We start from the raw sequence: 18,705 nt of genomic DNA, 5'->3' as shown, positions 1-18,705 counted from the left end.
TTCTCGGGGGGGGGGGAAACAAAGCAGCAATAGCAATGATAATAATTAAAAAATATATTATTAGGAAATTTAAAAGGTGACTGAGGAGAGATCAGCGGACCCCCTTGCGTCGCCCTCTTCGCAGAAGGCCTCGGAGGCCGGGAGCCTATGCAGGCCTCACGTGGGCGACCCCGCGGGAGTTTCTTGCTCCCCCTGCTCTCTCTCTCTCGCTCTCTCTCTCTCTCTCTCTCTCTCTTTCTTTTCCTGTTCCCTCCAGGCCACCTTCCTCCCTTCGCGCGGGTCTCAAGAGGCGTCGCCACCGCCTCCACTACTGCTGCTGCTGCTGGCAGCGGCGCTTTTGACTTTGGCCACCACCTTCTTCTCCTTCACCCTCCGGTTCTGAAACCAGATAGTGATCTGTCTCTCGGTAAGGTTAGTGGCGGCGGAAATCTTCCTCCTCTTGTCCTTGGTGATGAACTTGCTGCTGGAATATTCCTTCTCCAGCTCTTTCAACTGCCCTTTGCTGTACGGTATTCGCTTCTTGCGGCCGCGTCGAAAGGTACAGCCCTCTGGGGGCGATTGACTTACAGCGTCTGGCCGGAGGGAAGAAAGAGAGACGAGGGTTAAAGCAGCCGCGAGCGGAGGGGCAAGCAGGCAGACTGGCAGGCGCACATGTTCAACAGAGAGGCCCCTTCTTAGTTCGAGCCCTTTGTTGGCCACTTCCCCGGCGTCCCGGAGAGGACAGCGGGCCTTTGAGTTCTTCCCCCACATGCTCACTGGTTTGTTTTTTCCCCCTCACTTTACACCCTCCCCCCCCTGTATTTTTCCTTATTTTCACCTTCCATGTCGGTTCTCCAAGACCGGCGTGGAGCGTCTGGAATCCTGTTCCTTTTATATTAAATCTATATTAAATCAAAACATCTGCGCAAAATGCAGCAAGGCCCCATAGCGTGAGCCAAGAAGGCCTCAGCATGGGGGGGGGGGACAGGTATTTCCGCCTTTGTTTGGAGGAATTTCTCGGCCCCCTTCCCCACCCCAAGTAATCAGTGTTACTTAAAATATCCTATCATGCTATCCTCGCAATCCCCCCCAAAAAAAATCCTTCCAACCTCCTTTGTCCCGAGGCAAAACTAGCACGTGTTCATGCATAAGGGTTAATGTATTCTAAGGAATAATAAAGAAAGAGGAGAAAATCACAAAGGAATCCCTTTGTCACAGTATACTTGTTGCGGGGCTCAAGTCTTTGCAAATGAATTGATCTGAAGCTACGTATGTGGTAAAGCCCAGTGACTTGCTCTATACCTTGCTCCCAGGTAAAACTTTTACACCAGGTAAAACTTTTACCTTAAGACTATTACTCAAGGTCACAGGTCTGTGTTTAGCAGTGCTGTTGTACTCCCAGGACTTTGGAGTTATCTGCAGATAGGGATGGGAGCTATGCTGCAGTAGACTCTTTTCTTGCACCCAGTTACTGAATTTAAACAAGTTGTTCAATCTATAGTAATAACTGCTGCTCAGGGAATTCAGTAGGACCCATGTTTCTTTGCGGGAAGAGGGTATTCTAGCTAGGAATGTTATTAAAACCCGCTCCTCTTGCTGAAATTCGAGGGAGAAAACCAAACAACAGATCTTGTCCCCAGGCAGATCATAGTGCTGTAACAAGGCAAATACCATATTCAGGAATGTACAATTTTGCAGTGAACTAAATAAAAAAATATATATAAATGTATGCTTGGGAGAATCTTTTTATATTAAATATTGCAAGACAAATAATCCATATTAACACTGCATAACAGTCCACACTAACTTACATTTGTAAACTCCCCAGACTGTATTTTTTAATCACGTACAAGAAAAAAAACCCAAAATAGTTGTTTCTATCACTTGTAGGTATGCACTCCTTTTAAAGAGCACAACTGGCATGCAATATCTAAATATCTATGTTTATTTCAGTTGAGTTCAACAAATAAATATTATTTCAGATGTCTACTTCCAGTCATCATATTTTCATGGTGTATGCATGAAAAAAATCCTTACAGATCTGGACATTAACGTAAAATGATTCAATCTAGGAATTTAGTTGTGACTTATATAAGTTAAAATAAAATGTATTACTGTCAGTGTATACAATTTAAATCATTGACTGGATCTTCTAATATGAATATTATATTATAATATCAACATGATATGTTGAATCTTTGGTGAAAAGCATGAATTCATATGAGTATGACAATTAAATATCATTACTCATGCTTTTTTACAATTAAAAATCAGAATTAATGAATTTTCTAAATTTCAGTGTCTATCCTCTAAGCATGGTAACCCGTTGGATTTTAAATTGCTTAAAGTTGCATAAAAATATTGGAAAATGCTTGACTAAAGCCTATAAAATGGAAGATTTGTTTGTATTAAAGGTTTGCTTTTTTCTAATACATTTTTTTCTTCTTACTCTCTAGAGTAACATCCTTTCCTGCAAATATATAGAGACGATGGCAGGTATACTGCACACCAGTATGTATAATGCTGAAATATTAATGCAGGATATAGATGTTTCTTGCAAGCTACATGCAGTGTGATGTATTAGCAAAAAGCATTGCATATTTATGCAGTGTGAATTGTACATTACAGAATGTGGGTAGTTTTTAATTTATCTAAAATTATGCAACTGTAAGTAACAATAATGAGAGCTAGTTTGGTGTTGTGGTTAAGGCACTAGGCTAGAAATTGGAAGATTTTAGGCACAAAGCCAACTGGGTGAATTTGGCCAATCATACTCTCTCAGCCCTAAGAAGGAGGTAATGGCAAATCACTCCCAAAATCTTGTCAAGAAAACTTCAAGGACCTGTCCAGAAAATCATCAGGAGTCCACACTACTTGAATACACACACACACACACACACACACACACACACACACACACACATCTCAACAAGTAACAATAACTGTATCAATACTATGCTTTAATAACTTTGTTGTGGGGAAGGGAACTCAATGATGTTTTCAAAGTAAGACTGTGACAGAAACCAGAATTGATGAAGGGGATGGAGATCTGGGTTTCAAATCACCTACAATCAATTAGAGGACCTCATAACAGAGCCAATCAGTTTACTGCATTTTCAAGTAAGTAAAATAACACACTTACCATTGAAGAAGCTTCTTCATTCCTCAGAAAATGAATAAGCTGCATCTAAAATTATCTCTTTCCACCACTGGGACCATGGCCATTGAGAGGGAGAAGGTTGTGCAAAAGCCCCATTTAGCTAATCCCATTTCTTTTTGATGGATTTTTTTTAAAGTGCATTGCCCATTATTATACCCTTGATTGTTTCTGAAGTAGATATAGTAACTAATTTGAAATACTGGATCAAAGTAAGATGTCACTGAATAATGGCCAGTTTTAAAAGAAAAACTTTTAAAAGAGTGTGATTTTGTGATCTCTGGAAAGGTGAGCCACTAGGGTGTATGCTGTTGGATGTATACATTTGTAAAACATTATATTGTGACAACTCTGATATATATATTAAAAATATTGTTTAACTTGAGAAATCTGTATAATTTTTACAACATAGTATTTTTCTATATTATCATATTCATCTTGAATTGTACTGGATAAGCTTAATAAAGTTGTACTTATGTAAATAAGAAATAAAAGCAAAAGAGTACAATATTAAATTGTAGGTGTAGGTCTATACATATGTTGTATATAGTATGTTTAAATGTGTGTTATGTATGTGTACACTTTGAAAGCAAGCAACAAAATTTCATGTTTAATGTGTGCCATTGTGCCTACAGTAAAAATGACAAAAAAGATTATCTATCTATCTATCTATCTATCTATCTATCTATCTATCTATCTATCTATCTATCTATCTATCTAATAATGATATAGCATACAGTGTATTTTTAAATATTGGCTGGGTAATATACCATGGTGTTGTTGTTGCTAATAAAATAAAATTAATGTTATGGCTTAGAACAGATACCTATTAATGAAATACTGCTTCAAGAAATTGTCAATCTTAATTTAAATGTTGAAAAAGAATTTTGAACACATAATTTTGAGTCAGTCACTTTCTCTTAATGACAGGAAAAAGCCATTGATGAAACATTTCAAAAACTCCTGTCCAGACAACTGCATGGATTTGTCCATGAAGTTCCAGGAGCCAATACTTATTTGAATGAAAAGGGGTGGTGGTGGTGAAGCAACATATTAAAACATAAACTTTAAAAAACATAAAAATAAAGCAACATGGAAAAGAGTGTTATTGGATTTGTAGTTGCTAGTCAGAGCAGCATTGAAAATAAACTGATTATCTTTCAAATGAAAATATTCACTTGCATTATAGGTCATTTTTTCCCCTTGATACTCCTCCACTCAAAAATATTGGGGTAGAGCTGTAATAACTTTTTACATGTGAGCTGGGGCAAACATATATTTGTATGCATTGACATTAGTAGAAAATTAATGCAGAGGTAATTTAAACAGAAGCATGTAAAATTTAGAAGTATACAGAGATTTTCACAGGAAGATTTTTTTTTATTTTTGTTCTGTTTTCTTGCCCACTTAGGCTTGGGAGATTAGTTTCCAGAATAGCCAATAAAATAACAAATTCACTTTTAAGCCAAAACTTGCCTGATGACTGCTGATCAGGATTGCATGGAGAAGCACATGTACTCCCTGAAAACTCTCACCATATTTTACAAGCTTAAACTGCCGGTAATGGCTTGATGTGCTGCAGCCATAAATTGTGGTGGCCTGGCCTTGAGACAGCACTAAAAGTTGCAGGAAGAGGGAGGTCCCACAATCTCTTAAGGCTAAGTCAGACAGAAGCTTAACCCCCACCCATCCCCAGTCACTTATAGAACACAAAGAGAAAAGGGTGTTTAGAGAGGCTGCTTTTCAAATTCTCTCTCACCCCAATTTTTCTTTTCATAAAGAAAGACTGCCTTGTCCAAGCTGTCTTTAAAAAAACATTTTAAGTTGCTCTTTCTCTCCTCCCCCCTTTTTAAATACTTTTAATATCAGTCTGGGAGAAAAAAGGAAGGGAGGGAGGGGGGGAGAGAAGGGTCATCATATAGGGGAAGGGAAAACATTTTTGCAGTCATAAAATCAGAGAACACACTAGGGATCTAAAGGAGAGGATTATTATTTTCAGACTATCATGCAGAATAGGGACTTGGAGGGAAAGTTTTCACAAGGAAAGTCTTGGCTGTTATTTGAATTCTTAGTCTGAGTCACCTCCTTCATAAAGCTCTGGGCATTTTAGGACATTCTGGAAGCAGGTGATTGATGGGAGTTGTACTTCAATAAGGCACTAAGTTGGGGAAGATAGGTCTGGGCAATATTGGAGCCCAGTAGTTTTTACAACCTCTCCACCATTGCATCAGTTAGATGATGTATGCCCAGGGCTTTTTTCCCTCATAGAACGCTCAGAACGGAGTTCCGGCACCTTTTTTGGATGGAACCTTGTAGGGTAGGCAAGGCGGGTTGTATGACATGTGTGAGTTCCGGCACCTTTTTCTTTTACAAAAAAAGCACTGTGTATGCCCAACAGTGCTTAAACACACAGAAGATCTTGCTAGACAGAATAGCTCCCAAGCGCCCTTTTCTCTTCCTTCTTGGGTAAATGGTTTGGGGCAGTCCCCTTGGTGAAATGAATAACTCAGCCTGCATGCCTTTCTCTTAAATTTGGGCTAATCTCCGCTAGCAGATTAATTAATATCGAAGTACTCTTATCAAGAATTTTCTGCGTCTATTGCATCAGTTGAAAAGGGTTTGAAGCCATTCTGTCATATCCACATTTTGGGGAGAGAAAATCAATCCTATTTCCTGGGCAGCTGGTCCTTCAAATACTGATAAAGAATCAAGAGAAGCCCAAAGGCATCCAGAGAGACACCAAGGAATGAAAAATGTAAAATTCCAAAATGCCATTTCTGCAGTAATCCCTCTAGTTTGCAGTTCTTCTATGTAGTCAATTTATTAGGGCAAAGCCTACTAAATAAATATCAAGCCATATGTTGAGGTTTACCTGTGCTCAGTTAAATTCTGTAGCTGGAAATTTGTTCATGTTAAGGGGAAGGGAACCTTTTACTATTTCATGGAGGCAGTGAGTTCAATCCTGGACAAATTACACCCAGGCTTTTACCAGCAATTGTTTTTTTCTCCCACTTACCCAGACTATGGAAAATTACCATGCAAGTGTGTTATCTAACTGAATTACTTTCCCCACATTTTTGCAAAACTATTTCTCAGGACAAAAAAACACACCCCTAGCTGGAAACTGGTTCTTCCAAGCAGAATCGACCCAAAACACTTTCCTGATGCTTCAGGACTGGTTCCCCAACTCCCTGCCATCTGCCCCCCCTCCCGCACCGCCGCCAAGACCTGCAAGAATGGCAGTGTGTTCCTTGCTGTCCAGGCACCAAGCATTACCTGTAAAGGCAGTTTTCCAAAAGGGCCCAGGAGGGTTGGGCTCCTTGGGGCAACACACTTGATTGTTCCAGCCCCCGGCCAAGGCCCAGGAGTCGTGGTAAGGATCGACGGGCAGGAGAGTTTCGTGCCTGGGGTCGCCCGGAGGTCCTCCGAGAGTCTGAACCACAGAAACGTCCAAGTAGCTGGTCATGGACTGATAAGGTCCAGCGTAGCCCGGGTAGAAAGCAAACTCAGCCGGGCGGGTCGTATAATCCTCTGGGGCGGCGGGCGCGCTGACGGCAGCCCCGCAAACCTCCAAGTACTTCTCGGCTGTGTAGGCGGCCTGGGGCGGGGCCGGGCACGGCTTAAGGGCATTGCGGGCCACTCGGTACGAATAGCAGCCGCCGCCTAAACAGCCGTAAGGGAAGGGCGAAGTACTGCTGGCTGAGGGCGTCTGTGAGACAGCCGGACATGGGATGCACTGTTTGGCCAAAGACGACTCCCCGGAGCCGAGGGGAGGCAGGGGCGCATCCAGGGGCACGTAACTGGAGGGGCCGTGCGCTGGGGGGCTGGATGCGCCGCCCGCCCCGGCGAGAGCTGCGTTCCTGCAGGGACCGCCGGCCGGGAAGGGAGACAAGCTCAGCAGACCATCCAGGTTTTTGCCGGGCGCCTCGTCCAGGCTCCTCCGGGCTCCTCCGAAGGCTGCCTCGGGCTCCATCCAGAGTAAAGGGTGGCCGAAGGGCACATGAGCGGCTGCTGCTCGCCTCGCTCTGGCCGGGGGATGGAAGCGAGCGGGGCGCGAGGACTGGGAGGCGGGTAAGGCCGGAAGGACCGCTTTAAAAGGCTGGCTGCAACCGAAGGAGGGTCGCCCGAGCGCCCGACCGCAGCGCTTCTGCCCTCTCCCGTTCCCACCCGAAGCGAAGGACGTGGCTTCTCAGAACGGGGCGCTCATTGGCTGAAGCGCTTGGGCAGAAGACGTGCAGGGGGAGGGGGCAACAATTGCGAAAATGCTGTAGTGACAAGGGGGGAGTAGAACGGGAGGGGCAGCGCCCTCACGTGACCGGCTTCTCCTCGGCAAAGGGGTGGCCTGTGGTAGTGGCGGCGCCTTACCTTGTGGGTATGGGGAGCGTACCCAAGTTCCCTCCCTTCCAGAGAATGGCTACCATTCAAGGGGCAGAGGGAGAAACGATGCCCGTCCAGCAGAGAAAGACTTGGGCATCCTATTTGGTAGACTTTATCTCTCTTCGGATCTGTAAGAGAGGTTTTTCAGTCCTTTCCATTGCAGCGTTCTGCCTTTTATGTTAATTGTTTGGCCAAATAGCTGAACTGGTACTTTGGATACTTGCTCCCCTGGGAATGTGTCCCTCCCGGTGATAACTTTTCAGGAGATAGAAAGATAGATAGAAAGACAGATCGATCGATCAGTAGTTGATAGATAAATCGTTTTCCTTGGGGAGCATCCAGAGGCGCCCCCAGGAGTTTTGCCGCCAAGGAAGGAGATAGGCGCCACCTCAAGATATGCCTTTCAGAAACCAACCGTTTGACACATTTACAACTTGTTTGTAAACTAGAGAGTGCTGGGTGTAAAATTCAAACAACACAACTGGGGACCTTCTCCAGTTGGCAGAGGGGGAGAACGAATACCTGGTTGCGCTGAAATTGAAAGGAGACGGTTCTTGGGCCACCGACTGGAGGGCAGATGCTGATGTAGGGCTGGCAATCGTATTTATTTAGCAGCTGAGACTTTTACGACTCCAAATAATGCCTTCATGTCGAAAGGCTTCGTCAGGTTTGCCAGCTTACTGAAATCTCTCAGACTGCCTTGGCAGAGTAATTAGTTGAAACAAAGACGTTCCTTTGGGTAGTAGAAGGAAGGGGGAAGAGCAAAATTGAGGGCAAACAGGGTCCTCTTCATTCACACCAGTTTGCTCCCCACACCTTTCAAATTCTGTTGGATTTCTAAAACTATCTCTCCTTTTCTTGTATTTTTTTTCCTGGCCCACTAAAGTATCTGTGTGCATGGAGGACAGTTGATCTTCTTGATATCTATTAATATCTCAAGCAACTAAAAACCACAGGGAGCCAGAGGGGAGCAGAGACCTCCTTACATATCTGCACTGCTGTTCCCTCTTTCTGGGCTGCAGCTAATCACGTAGGGAGCAAAAAACAGTAACAGATGTATTCCCCCTTCACCCTCTTTATATCTCACCCGGAAAGCAATAAAATATAGTTGACTTTTGACCAGCCATCTTCTCTCAACCCAACCATGGGTTTGTGTCTCTGGAACTAGCACTGGGTTGAGTTCCTTGAAGTTTCTAGAAGAAAGGCTGGATAGAAACCTAATAAAAAAATAAATTTAAAAACCCAGATTTATCCCTCCCCACAATTAAAATCTCCTTCTGTCTTTACCTGCCCCCTTCCTTTTTACCACTACGTCCCTGTTTCAATCAGTTGCTCTGCAATGTTCTAGCATGAATAAGCTTTCCAATGAATGGCACAAGAAGTTAAAGAGGTGGGCCAAATCCAGATAGTGACGGTGGGAACTCAAATCCAGATTTATCCTCTGTGAGAAGATGAAGGATTTCTATACAATTTTGCTGTTACATTTTATACAGAGAAGATTGTGGGCAGGAGAAACCCTCATCAGGCAAGCATGTGCATTCACTCACACACAGAGGGGAGGGAGGGAGAAGGAGAGAGAGAGAGAGAGAGGGAGGGAGGGAGAGAGAGAGAGAGGGGGAGGGAGGGAGGGAGGGAGGGAGAGGGAGAGAGAGAGAGAGCGCAAATTCAGCAAAATAGGTAGGTGCAAAAGAGAAAGATAATACCAGACTATAACTATCCTAACATACCTTCTCCGTGTGTTTTCACTCTTGCTTGGGCACTTTGCATGCTATTTATTTGCAAGCTCTTCTATGAAAAGCTCCAGATGTAAATGAACCAATTCAGCTGGCAGGCAATGATTTATTTTCTTGTTTATTGCAAGATTTATGTCCTCTGCCTCCAAATCCACAAGATTTGTAATGATTCACAAATAGATTGAACGTAATTCCCAAAAATTCATTTAAACCCACAATGGTTAAATCAACCGAAAGGTAAACATAAGGCTAAAAAAATATCATTGAAATTAAAACTAAAAACTACTTTAAAGTGCTAGCAGTCCCTCAAATTCTAAATGCTTGCTTGTGAAGTAGTCTTTTTTGCCTTTAAATTGCCAAGCAAAACTCAGCATGTTTTGATGATGAAACACCAAATAGACTTTTAGGTTTCTAATTTTAAAATTAATTTGGTATATGGAAGAGACAACATCCAACAGTCTCTATTGCCTGCTGTGCTCTTCTGCCATGAAAACTGGAGGGGGATGGTGAGAAAGAAGAGGAGGAAGAGAAATCCATTTTGACCAACAGTTTAGGCTATGAGTAGGTTGGAATACATTACCTAGAAGTAAGCTTCATTAACGTCAATGGTGTGCAGTTGCTGTGAAAAAAAAATTCTTGCTTGCCTTTAAATTGTTTTTATTTTCCAAAGATTCATATGGTCAGCTTTTGAAACTGATGCCAGTAAGGTTATCCTTCAAACAGATATGCTTAGGAGTGCTTCAGAGGATTTGATCCTTACCTGTAAGAAGATAGTTGTCATCCTCTTTTTAGACAGGTGGCTAGGGTAAATAAGATACTTAACCAGACTATTAAAGTCATGGACTCTGCATTTTAATAGCATCTTATGCATGGTGAGTTCTTCCTTTCCTTTCCTTTCCTTTCCTTTCCTTTCCTTTCCTTTCCTTTCCTTTCCTTTCCTTTCCTTTCCTTTCCTTTCCTCCCCTCCCCTCCCCTCCCCTCCCCTCTCCTGCAGTGTCTTCTGTGAAACCAGAAAAGGATTAATTTTATAACCAGGAATGTCTTATGTGAAGTCAGCCTCAGAGACAGTAAACAGAAGCAAAAATATGCATCTTTTATTTATTTTTTCTTTTCTTTTTGGTTAGCTGAAAGATATTTGTGTTTCTTATTTGGATATATACATACTATGTCAATAGGAAAGTTTTTCAGATTTCAAACAGATAACAAATTTTATTAAGGGAGAATGATTACGTATTTATCATTCATAGACAGTGTAAAATACAGGGTAGTACAAGGACAATGAAGAAAGAAATGCAAAGATGTAACTATTTAATTGAATGTTGTAAGGAAATGGTGCCAAAAGATTACATTCCCTAGACGTGTGTTCTTTTGCAAAATGTACAGAAGACAATGTGCTTGTTTTCCTTAGCTTGATGTCCTCTATTAATCAGTCAGTATTGGCTGGATTTGTTCTTTAATGTTTCTGGAAGATGTCAGCTGTCCATGACCCACTAGACTAATTCCCTAGCCATGCCTTCCAGATGTGTTGGACTGCAACCATTCTGCATTCCTAGACAGTATTACTCTTCTTTTTGGAAACTGCTGCAATGGGCACAAAGCTGTACCAAGGCAAAGGACTTACCAGGTCCTACATGGAAGTCCCAGATTTCTTCCCATGCAAAATACGTATATCACGTATAGATGTGATGCAAAATAAATGCATCATATTTGTATAACCAGACATTGATAACATTGTAATTTATTGCTGCTATAATAGAGAAAAATGTAAGCATGCATTTAAAAAATCAAACCCATGCACATTTTTAAATAGAGGTTTAGATTTCTCTTTCTGCAGTCAGAGAGGAAGATAACACTTTAGTCTTATCAGTGTAAAGGCATTACTAGTAATATCAGAGGTTCATTACCTCCAACAGTATAACTATTCAGCAATATATCTTTTTGAAATCTGAAACTTTTAATTTTCAGATGTTATTTACACAATATTCTTCCCTTCCTTACAATGATTGGCTTCAGCTTTCTTAGATGTAAAATTAATAGAAATTAAAGCTGTTCCTCTTCTCATCTATATGTCTTTCCCCATTCCTGTTTCTCTCACTCATCTTTCTCTGCCAAAGCCTTAAATAATTTCTTCCCAAGCCATGAGTAACTGACCAAGGTACCAGAACGGACCATGCAGCTAATCAACTTTGGCACTGGCAGATAATATAATGGAGGAGGAGGAGAAGGAACTATTTGAGGTTCGTTTTCTTCTAAGAAAGGAAGTGGTAGGAATCTTATATCAGACAGCTGATGGGGGAAGGGATCAAGTCCCCTCACCCCAACATCTACATAATCTGATAAATCTATTTGAGGCAATACCTGTCATTATGATATAATACATTGGCTAGTCTCTGAGGTGTTACAATTCCTTGTTATTTTTTCTTAAAGGACATGGGTTGTACAGTACACCAAAGACATTCAGCCTAAATATTACTCTCTCCAGCTATTTGGAAGTGCAGAGTTAAAGCTCTAAAGGACCTTTTCCCCCCCTGAATGGGTATACACAAAATTGCATTGCAAATAAGTTTGCATTAGAATCCAATGTGAGTCTACCCACTGCAGACTAAGGATTATATATACATTGCAATTATTGGATTTGCCTGAATTGAAAAGTGCTGCTGAATCCACATCAAAAGTCTGCTTCTATCAACTCTTTCACACAACCAAAATATAATCAAAATGAAATTTCAGGCCAAAAAATTGTCCTGGATGGCCAAGGCAATCCTGTCCTCCCCATAAACAGAGTTCTATTACAAAATGGGAGGTTATATAAGTCTTTAAAACAAATAAATATTAACGCCAGCATCATCTTTCTTTGATTCATTCTTTTGAGGTTGTCTATTTCACACTCATATTTTTTTGTAAGTGGAAAAATACAAACAGGATTTCATTAATGGACAGCTTCTGCCAGGATGCTGCTCCTGGTGCCAGAATATATGGATTAAGATTCTGAAGAAGACACTAAATAACTCTGGCAAATTTTCACTCCAGGGAGTAAGGCAAAATGTTTTGAGTGATGAGTGGCATTTGTTTTCCTGGAGAAATGGGATCAGATCTTACCAGATTTAAGCACTCCTGCACCAGCATCCTCCACACTTTCAAGAACATTGGCTTATTCCTCCTTATTTTAAAAAATAAAAATAATAATTTGAGCCTAACCAAATGATTCTTCAGAAATAAAGATAATGTATTAGCAAAAAAGTTTATTTTAGCAACATCTATATCACTGAAGATTTATAGAATTCTCTACTTTCATCCTTCATTACTGTACTGATATATAATCAGCATGTTGCACTTCGTTTACAATATATTAGGGAAAGCTTCAGTTACAGGAATAAAGTAGGTCTTAAGATTGCAAATTCACAATGTAGAATGTACTGTCTCTCTCTATGTGGTGCTTGGGAGCCCCTGTCTTCTAGACCCCCCCCAACACTTTTTCTTTCCTTCTCTGTGCAAATTGATGAGAGTTCAATATATTCTCAAATACTCCATGAGCATTTACAAAAATAGATTACTAAACTATTTTTCTTTACTGCTAATAATCTAAGACATTCCAAAGTTATCTGTTTATCCCTCCTCACCCGTTTCTAATTATAGAACATCTTCCATGAAAAATGTTAAAAGTCCTAAGACTTTCCTTCTTAAATTTTAAAAACAGAACCGTAAAATATAAATCCTGTGTGTCTGCTGAATAGAAAGATGTTTTGATTTTAGTTATGCTTATTACGGAGCTTGGCAGTGCAATCCTACCCTCGTCTGATGTTAATCTTATTGTATTGGATAGGTTTTACTCTCAGGTAATTGGGCCCTACACTGGAGCCCTCAGGCCAGAGATGTGGGTGGGACTGCAGTACAACATTTTATGTTCCTGGTGGAAAACCTATACAGATCAGATGTTCTAAAATACAGTCTTTCTTTTAAAAAGCATGCTATGTTTTTGATTCAGCCACGTCCACTCTTATTCAGTTAGCATCCAACTCAAATAAATAGGATGAGTTTTACTGCCCCCTTTGCTCGTCCAGATTTTGTACCCAAAGTTATGGGTTGTGATAGAAAACCAAAATGGAATTCTCCCTAGCCACTAAGCCTGGATAGTAACTTGTATGTTATTGTGGTCCCATTACGTGCATCACATTTGCCCGATATGGTAAGAAATGCAACAGTGCCTAGAAACTGGAAATTTCCTTTTGGGGCGGCCATTTTTAGCGTTCAGATATTCGGGTCGGAGACCTGATCAGAGCCTGCAGGCAACCTAGTTCGAAGGCAATGGGAAGGTTAGAGAGGCGTCATCCCATAGCCTCGGAGGGGAATTCAACGTCAAGTTGAAAGTCAAGCGTCTATTGCCTTCCGCTACATCCGCTTCCCCCGCCGGGAGCTGCCCATTAAATCCCATCCGGAGGCTGTCCGGGCACTTTGAAGATTTCCCCCTTCCCCATCTGTTTGGGGAAGCCGAAACAAGCAGAAGTGATTTTATGGGGAAATTGTAAAGCGAGGCATACGCGATTTGGAAAGAAGTCGTTGTGCGATGTGCTCAGAAGAAGACAACATCAACGGCCAAATGAAGGGGGTTGCAGTGATGCCCCAGTTCTATGAGCCGAGGCTTGTAGGGGCTCCAAGATGCAATGGCGACAGAAGAGGAGGTTTACGACCCCAGCGGATTGTTAGAGAGGGAACCCGTGGAAATCAAAGGGCTGGTCTCTGGTGAGACGCCTGCCTGGCGTTTGGAATTGCAAAGGAGGGCCACAGGGACGGCAAGGGAGGGGGCAGCGGAGAATTACGGAGCAGATTCAGGAAATTAAGACTGGATCTTTCCTTTCTGCATAGTCTTGCCAAAACAAACATTTGAGATAGGCTTGGAGATCCTTTACAGTTTGTAGGTTCATATTATGAACGTTGCCTCGCGTGTTCTTATTTTACAGGTTTCTCAGAGGCCATCTCCAAGGACAATTTTAATAAACGCTGAACTAGTTGAGATGGAGAGGAAAGAGTTTGCAACTGTCTCCACGTATAGGGCAATTATCCCTTCTTGGTCCAATATAATAACTCTGGGAGGAAGATGGGCGGTTTTAAAATCTGATAAATAACTCTGGAAGCTTCTGGTGTACAATTTGCATTTAGGTTTCTTTCCGGTTGAAAGGTTATGCTTTTGAGATGGAGTTGTGTAAAATCCAAACAAATTGGTAGTAAAACAAACCCCCCAAAACCTTATCTCCTGTCGCTTTGAATTTGAAAACACACGTTTCTTGTGCAAACAGATTGAATCAGAAGTGAAATATCTGAAAATAATCAGCCTGCAACCAGGAATCATAAAATCCTAAATTCTCCTTTACTTACCTATGAATAAGATGCAGAGAAATGTGTGTTTTACTTTCCGGGCGTGGGGTGGGGGAGGGGTGGGCAGGTTTGCAGTACAGTATGTGTTTTATTTGTTTTCCTAAAACAAGTTTCCTGATCGCATTGCCTATTCGGAAAGACAATGCGGACCCTTCAAAAATTACTACTCACTTGCCATTGAAAAGTTATCCACTGAACAGTAATTGATCTGAACTCTGAGCATGCGGAAAAGAAACCATTTTCCCATCTGGCGTTCTTCTCCTTCCCTAACCAACATGAGAAGTCGTGCTGTCTGGAGAGAATGGAAAACGAAGTCCCAAAGGCACCAGACTGGGAAGGCAGAACTTTTATGAATGTAGCTTACCCCGATTAAAAGAAAAAGAAAAGAGTTTTGGGTCGGAAGCAACTGCAGTCCGAGAAATTCTGAAAATGGAAGGCTGACACAAATGTTACAGCTAAAATGGTTGCATCCGTATAATGTAAAGGCAGGATTCAAGCTGTTTGGGGTGTTACGATTGCACTGATTTCCTTGTTTTTATTTGTTAACTTTTTGCACACTTAAGGGTGAGCTCCTGCAGACAGATATTTTCTTCACAATGTTTTTTTAAAAAATATCTCATTGATAAATAAAAACATCCATTAAGATGTTTCCTGCAGAATACTTTTCTGGAGAAAGCGCTGGAGAAATTTCTGAGTGTGTTTGTTTAGGTTTACAGATGAAATTATAATGTAAAACAGAATATGAAACCAATATTCAAAGTTTCTCAGTTTTTTATTCTACTTTCTAAGTGCTTTCGCAGTTTAAATCTTAAAATTCCCTTTTAAACCATCTGTGTTTTGGACAATAAATTAGTGAAAAGTAACTGTGCATTTCCTAATTGTCTTCATCCTGCCTTATTATTAATTAAATTCAATGAATACAAAATTTATGTGAGAAAGGAATCTTCCCCTTAGGCTCTTCCATCTGCACATAATAATAAATTAACTGGAAATAAATATATGATTCATCAGAGCTGCTTCTACAGTCTAATAATTAATGTAATTAATCTCATCTTGCCACTGTTATAATCTGTCACACACATATATACACCTGGCAGTTCAAGTTTACTTTAATAGGGATGTACTTAAATCTGAGAAGCAGAGATTTGGTAATTGCTGCCCAAAATACTTGTGCATAGCATAAGTAGGAAGGAGCATGTCTTAAGAAGACTTGCTCTAATCCATTCCTTTCAAAATTTGCCTCAAACAACAATGTTCTTAGATGAAAGTTTACAAAGCTATGCACAATTTTTATAATTTCTAAGTATTCAAAGTAAAAACTATGAGAGAATATGTATAACAGCCTTTCTTCCCAGTCTGATCCAATAAGTTGGACTGCAGTGTAACAGTTAGATGGAAAAGGAGGCTTTTGAAATGCCACATATATATGGAAATCAGGCAGAGAAAATATGATGTAAGTCTAAGATTCATAGGAGTACATATTTTTTTTCTTATTTGGAAGTGTATGTGTCTATTCTCTCTCTCTTTTTCTCTCTCATCTATCTATCCATCCAATCTATCTAATTTATCTAATCTATTTAATCTACCTAATCTATCTATCTATCTAGAAGATTTTCATAAGAAAAAATCTGCAGTGAATGAGGAGGAAACTGCAGTGAATCCATAGGAACAAACTGCAAAATTCTGGATGGTAAAGCTAATTCCAGAATTATAAGACAGGGCATAGAAACTGTGCTGGGAGGAAATGTGATGTAGGTTTTCAGTCTAACTTGTAGTTCTTGGAGTAATTTATAGGATTAATGCTGCAGCCTACATTCATCTGGAAATAAGCTTTGCTGCAACTAGTGAAATCTTTAGAGAACTTGGTAACATTCTTGAAACCAACCAAGTGAATTCAGAGCAGAAACCAGGTGTCCACAAGTATTGTAAATGCCAGTCCTGAAATCATGATATCATATTAAACTTAAAACTCAGTATTTAGCAATCTGACTGAGATTTTCATCACCATTCGGCTTTCCCAGATGCTTCAAAGCAAAGCCTGGCACACATTTGACAGTCTACAAACTGGAATCAGCATGCTGGACCTCAATCTGAAGATCTTATTGTTTAATGATTTCAGGTTATGCATTTATGGCAAAGAGGGTGAAGTACAGTCCTGTTTACAGCTTTTACATTACAGTGTTGCCTTTTGAAATAAATGTGTCTTCCCTCAAAGGACAAGTTGAACTATTAACATTTTCTCTAACATAAATCATATGATTCCTCCTAGCAGCTTTAGAAAGACAGATGAGCTAACCCACATATATATATGCAAACAGAAGATAATTGCCTGGGATTCCAAATATCCTCTAATTTACTTCCAAGAAAACAAATGTAGAATTAGGTTGTGAAATAAAATAACTGTTCCTGATGAATTGCAAGCTGGAAATGATTGGGATCTAAAAATCAAAGGGCTCTGCTGGGATTAAAATAAAACAAAGTCTTGTTTTTTTAAAAAAACACTTCCTGTTTCAAATAATAAACATCCTTGATTTTTTTTAAATGAGTTGATAATAATATTCGCATTATTACAATATTTTGTAACAGAAATGATAGTATCTTAATGTTATTTTTTAATAATTCTTGAAATGTGAACTACATTCTAAATGATGTTTAATATTGATGCATTCAGACAATGTTTCAGAAATAAAGTTATACATTATGATAAGAATTATTGTAAAGGATAACATTCTGTTGCATTCTAGAAATTATTTTAAACTGAGCAATTTAAGAGGCTGACAACAGTATTTCAACATTTGGGTCACCTCACATCATGTGGCAATTTTGACACTGAGATATTTAAGTCTGAATATTCTTTTTCTAAAACCCATTTGGTTAAATATTTACTAAATAAAATATTTACTTAAGATTGATTTCAGTAGGTAAAAAGAAAACAGAATAGATGTCTAATATCGATTATAAAATATTTGCTCCAGTTTTACTGAAAGTTTGAATATTTAGCATGTTTAGAGGGGAGGGCAAATTTATTTCAACTGTAAAAGAAGAAGAAAAAATAACATAAATAGCTTTGACCCCAAATAAGCAATCTGATGTCATCCAGACTTCTAAAATCCTCAGCCATTTATATATTGTTTCCTAAGGTTTGTAGGATTATAACCGAATGAATCAAGTGAACGGAAACATCTCATAATTTTCCTCAATTCTAATCTTTGAATTCAGAAAAAAAAATCTTCCTTTCTATCTAAGGAGAATAACCAGGTGATACTTAATACAGTCGGATCCTGTTCAACAATCCACCATTCCTCAATCTAGTGCCTAGGTATTCTGGGATGTAATTCCCAGAATTCCTATCCAACACGTCTAAAAGTTGCAGAAGATGAGCAATAATTTCAAAAGGAATTCTGCCAAGACAAAATTTCTTTCTTAAAAATATTTGTTAAGGAAAAAAAAATAGAAAATACAGGAGAGCGTACATTTTATGCAAAAGTCTGCAAACAAGGAATTGTAATTGTCTCATTCAGAAATGCTCCTTTTATCTTGTTGTGGCAGGTCCCAAAACCTCAAAGAAATGGGACACCTGGAGGAGAGCAAAATAATATGGTAAAAATCTTAACAAGGGACACCTCTGTAATGCCTGAAGGATAAAGTTAACAACTTTAACATATTGCTAATACTCACTAAGTTTCAGCATATTGTTATTATCTGGTATTGTTTATCTCTTGGTTGTTTCTTGAAAGCCTCTTGTAAGTTTGAGTTGGGCAGTCATATAAATTCCTATTTATCTCCTAGCTGAAGCAGTTTTATCACTTTAGCTAATTGTCATTGGATTTCTCTAATCATTTAGTATGTCAATTATGATAACTTTTTTCTAAACGTTTTCATCCTTACATTTAATTCTGAGAGCAAATGTAGATTTAGCTCAAGGTTATAAAATGGTAGATGATTAGACCTATCCTTTTCAAAGGTATATTCCCTTTTTTGCTTTCCTCTTTTAGAAAGGTTTATTGGGAAGAATTCGTTTACTATTTAATGAGCATTCTTATTTAGTGACCAGTTTGTTCTAAACTAGGAAAATGGTTTAATTAT

The 18,705-nt window shown here is 39.8% G+C and overlaps 1 protein-coding gene across 1 annotated transcript; it reads right to left on the bottom strand.

The window, feature by feature from the left end:
• Positions 1–282: 282 nt before the first annotated feature.
• Positions 283–7,309, bottom strand: HOXB13 (homeobox B13; the record flags this gene model as incomplete). The annotated part of the gene is made up of 2 exons (XM_081346172.1): positions 6,413–7,309; positions 283–572 (listed from the first exon to the last, which is right to left on the bottom strand). The coding sequence occupies exons 1-2, from the start codon at positions 7,107–7,109 to the stop codon at positions 283–285; spliced, it is 987 nt and encodes a 328-aa protein (XP_081202298.1). The 5' UTR covers positions 7,110–7,309.
• Positions 7,310–18,705: the final 11,396 nt, after the last annotated feature.

This window comes from Vipera berus (assembly GCF_964194415.1).
Source record: "Vipera berus genome assembly, chromosome: Z".
In the NCBI taxonomy this organism is placed as follows: Eukaryota; Metazoa; Chordata; class Lepidosauria; order Squamata; family Viperidae; genus Vipera; species Vipera berus.
The sequence above is the reverse complement of the archived record's forward strand: the minus strand, read 5'-3'. Positions and strand labels throughout refer to the sequence as shown.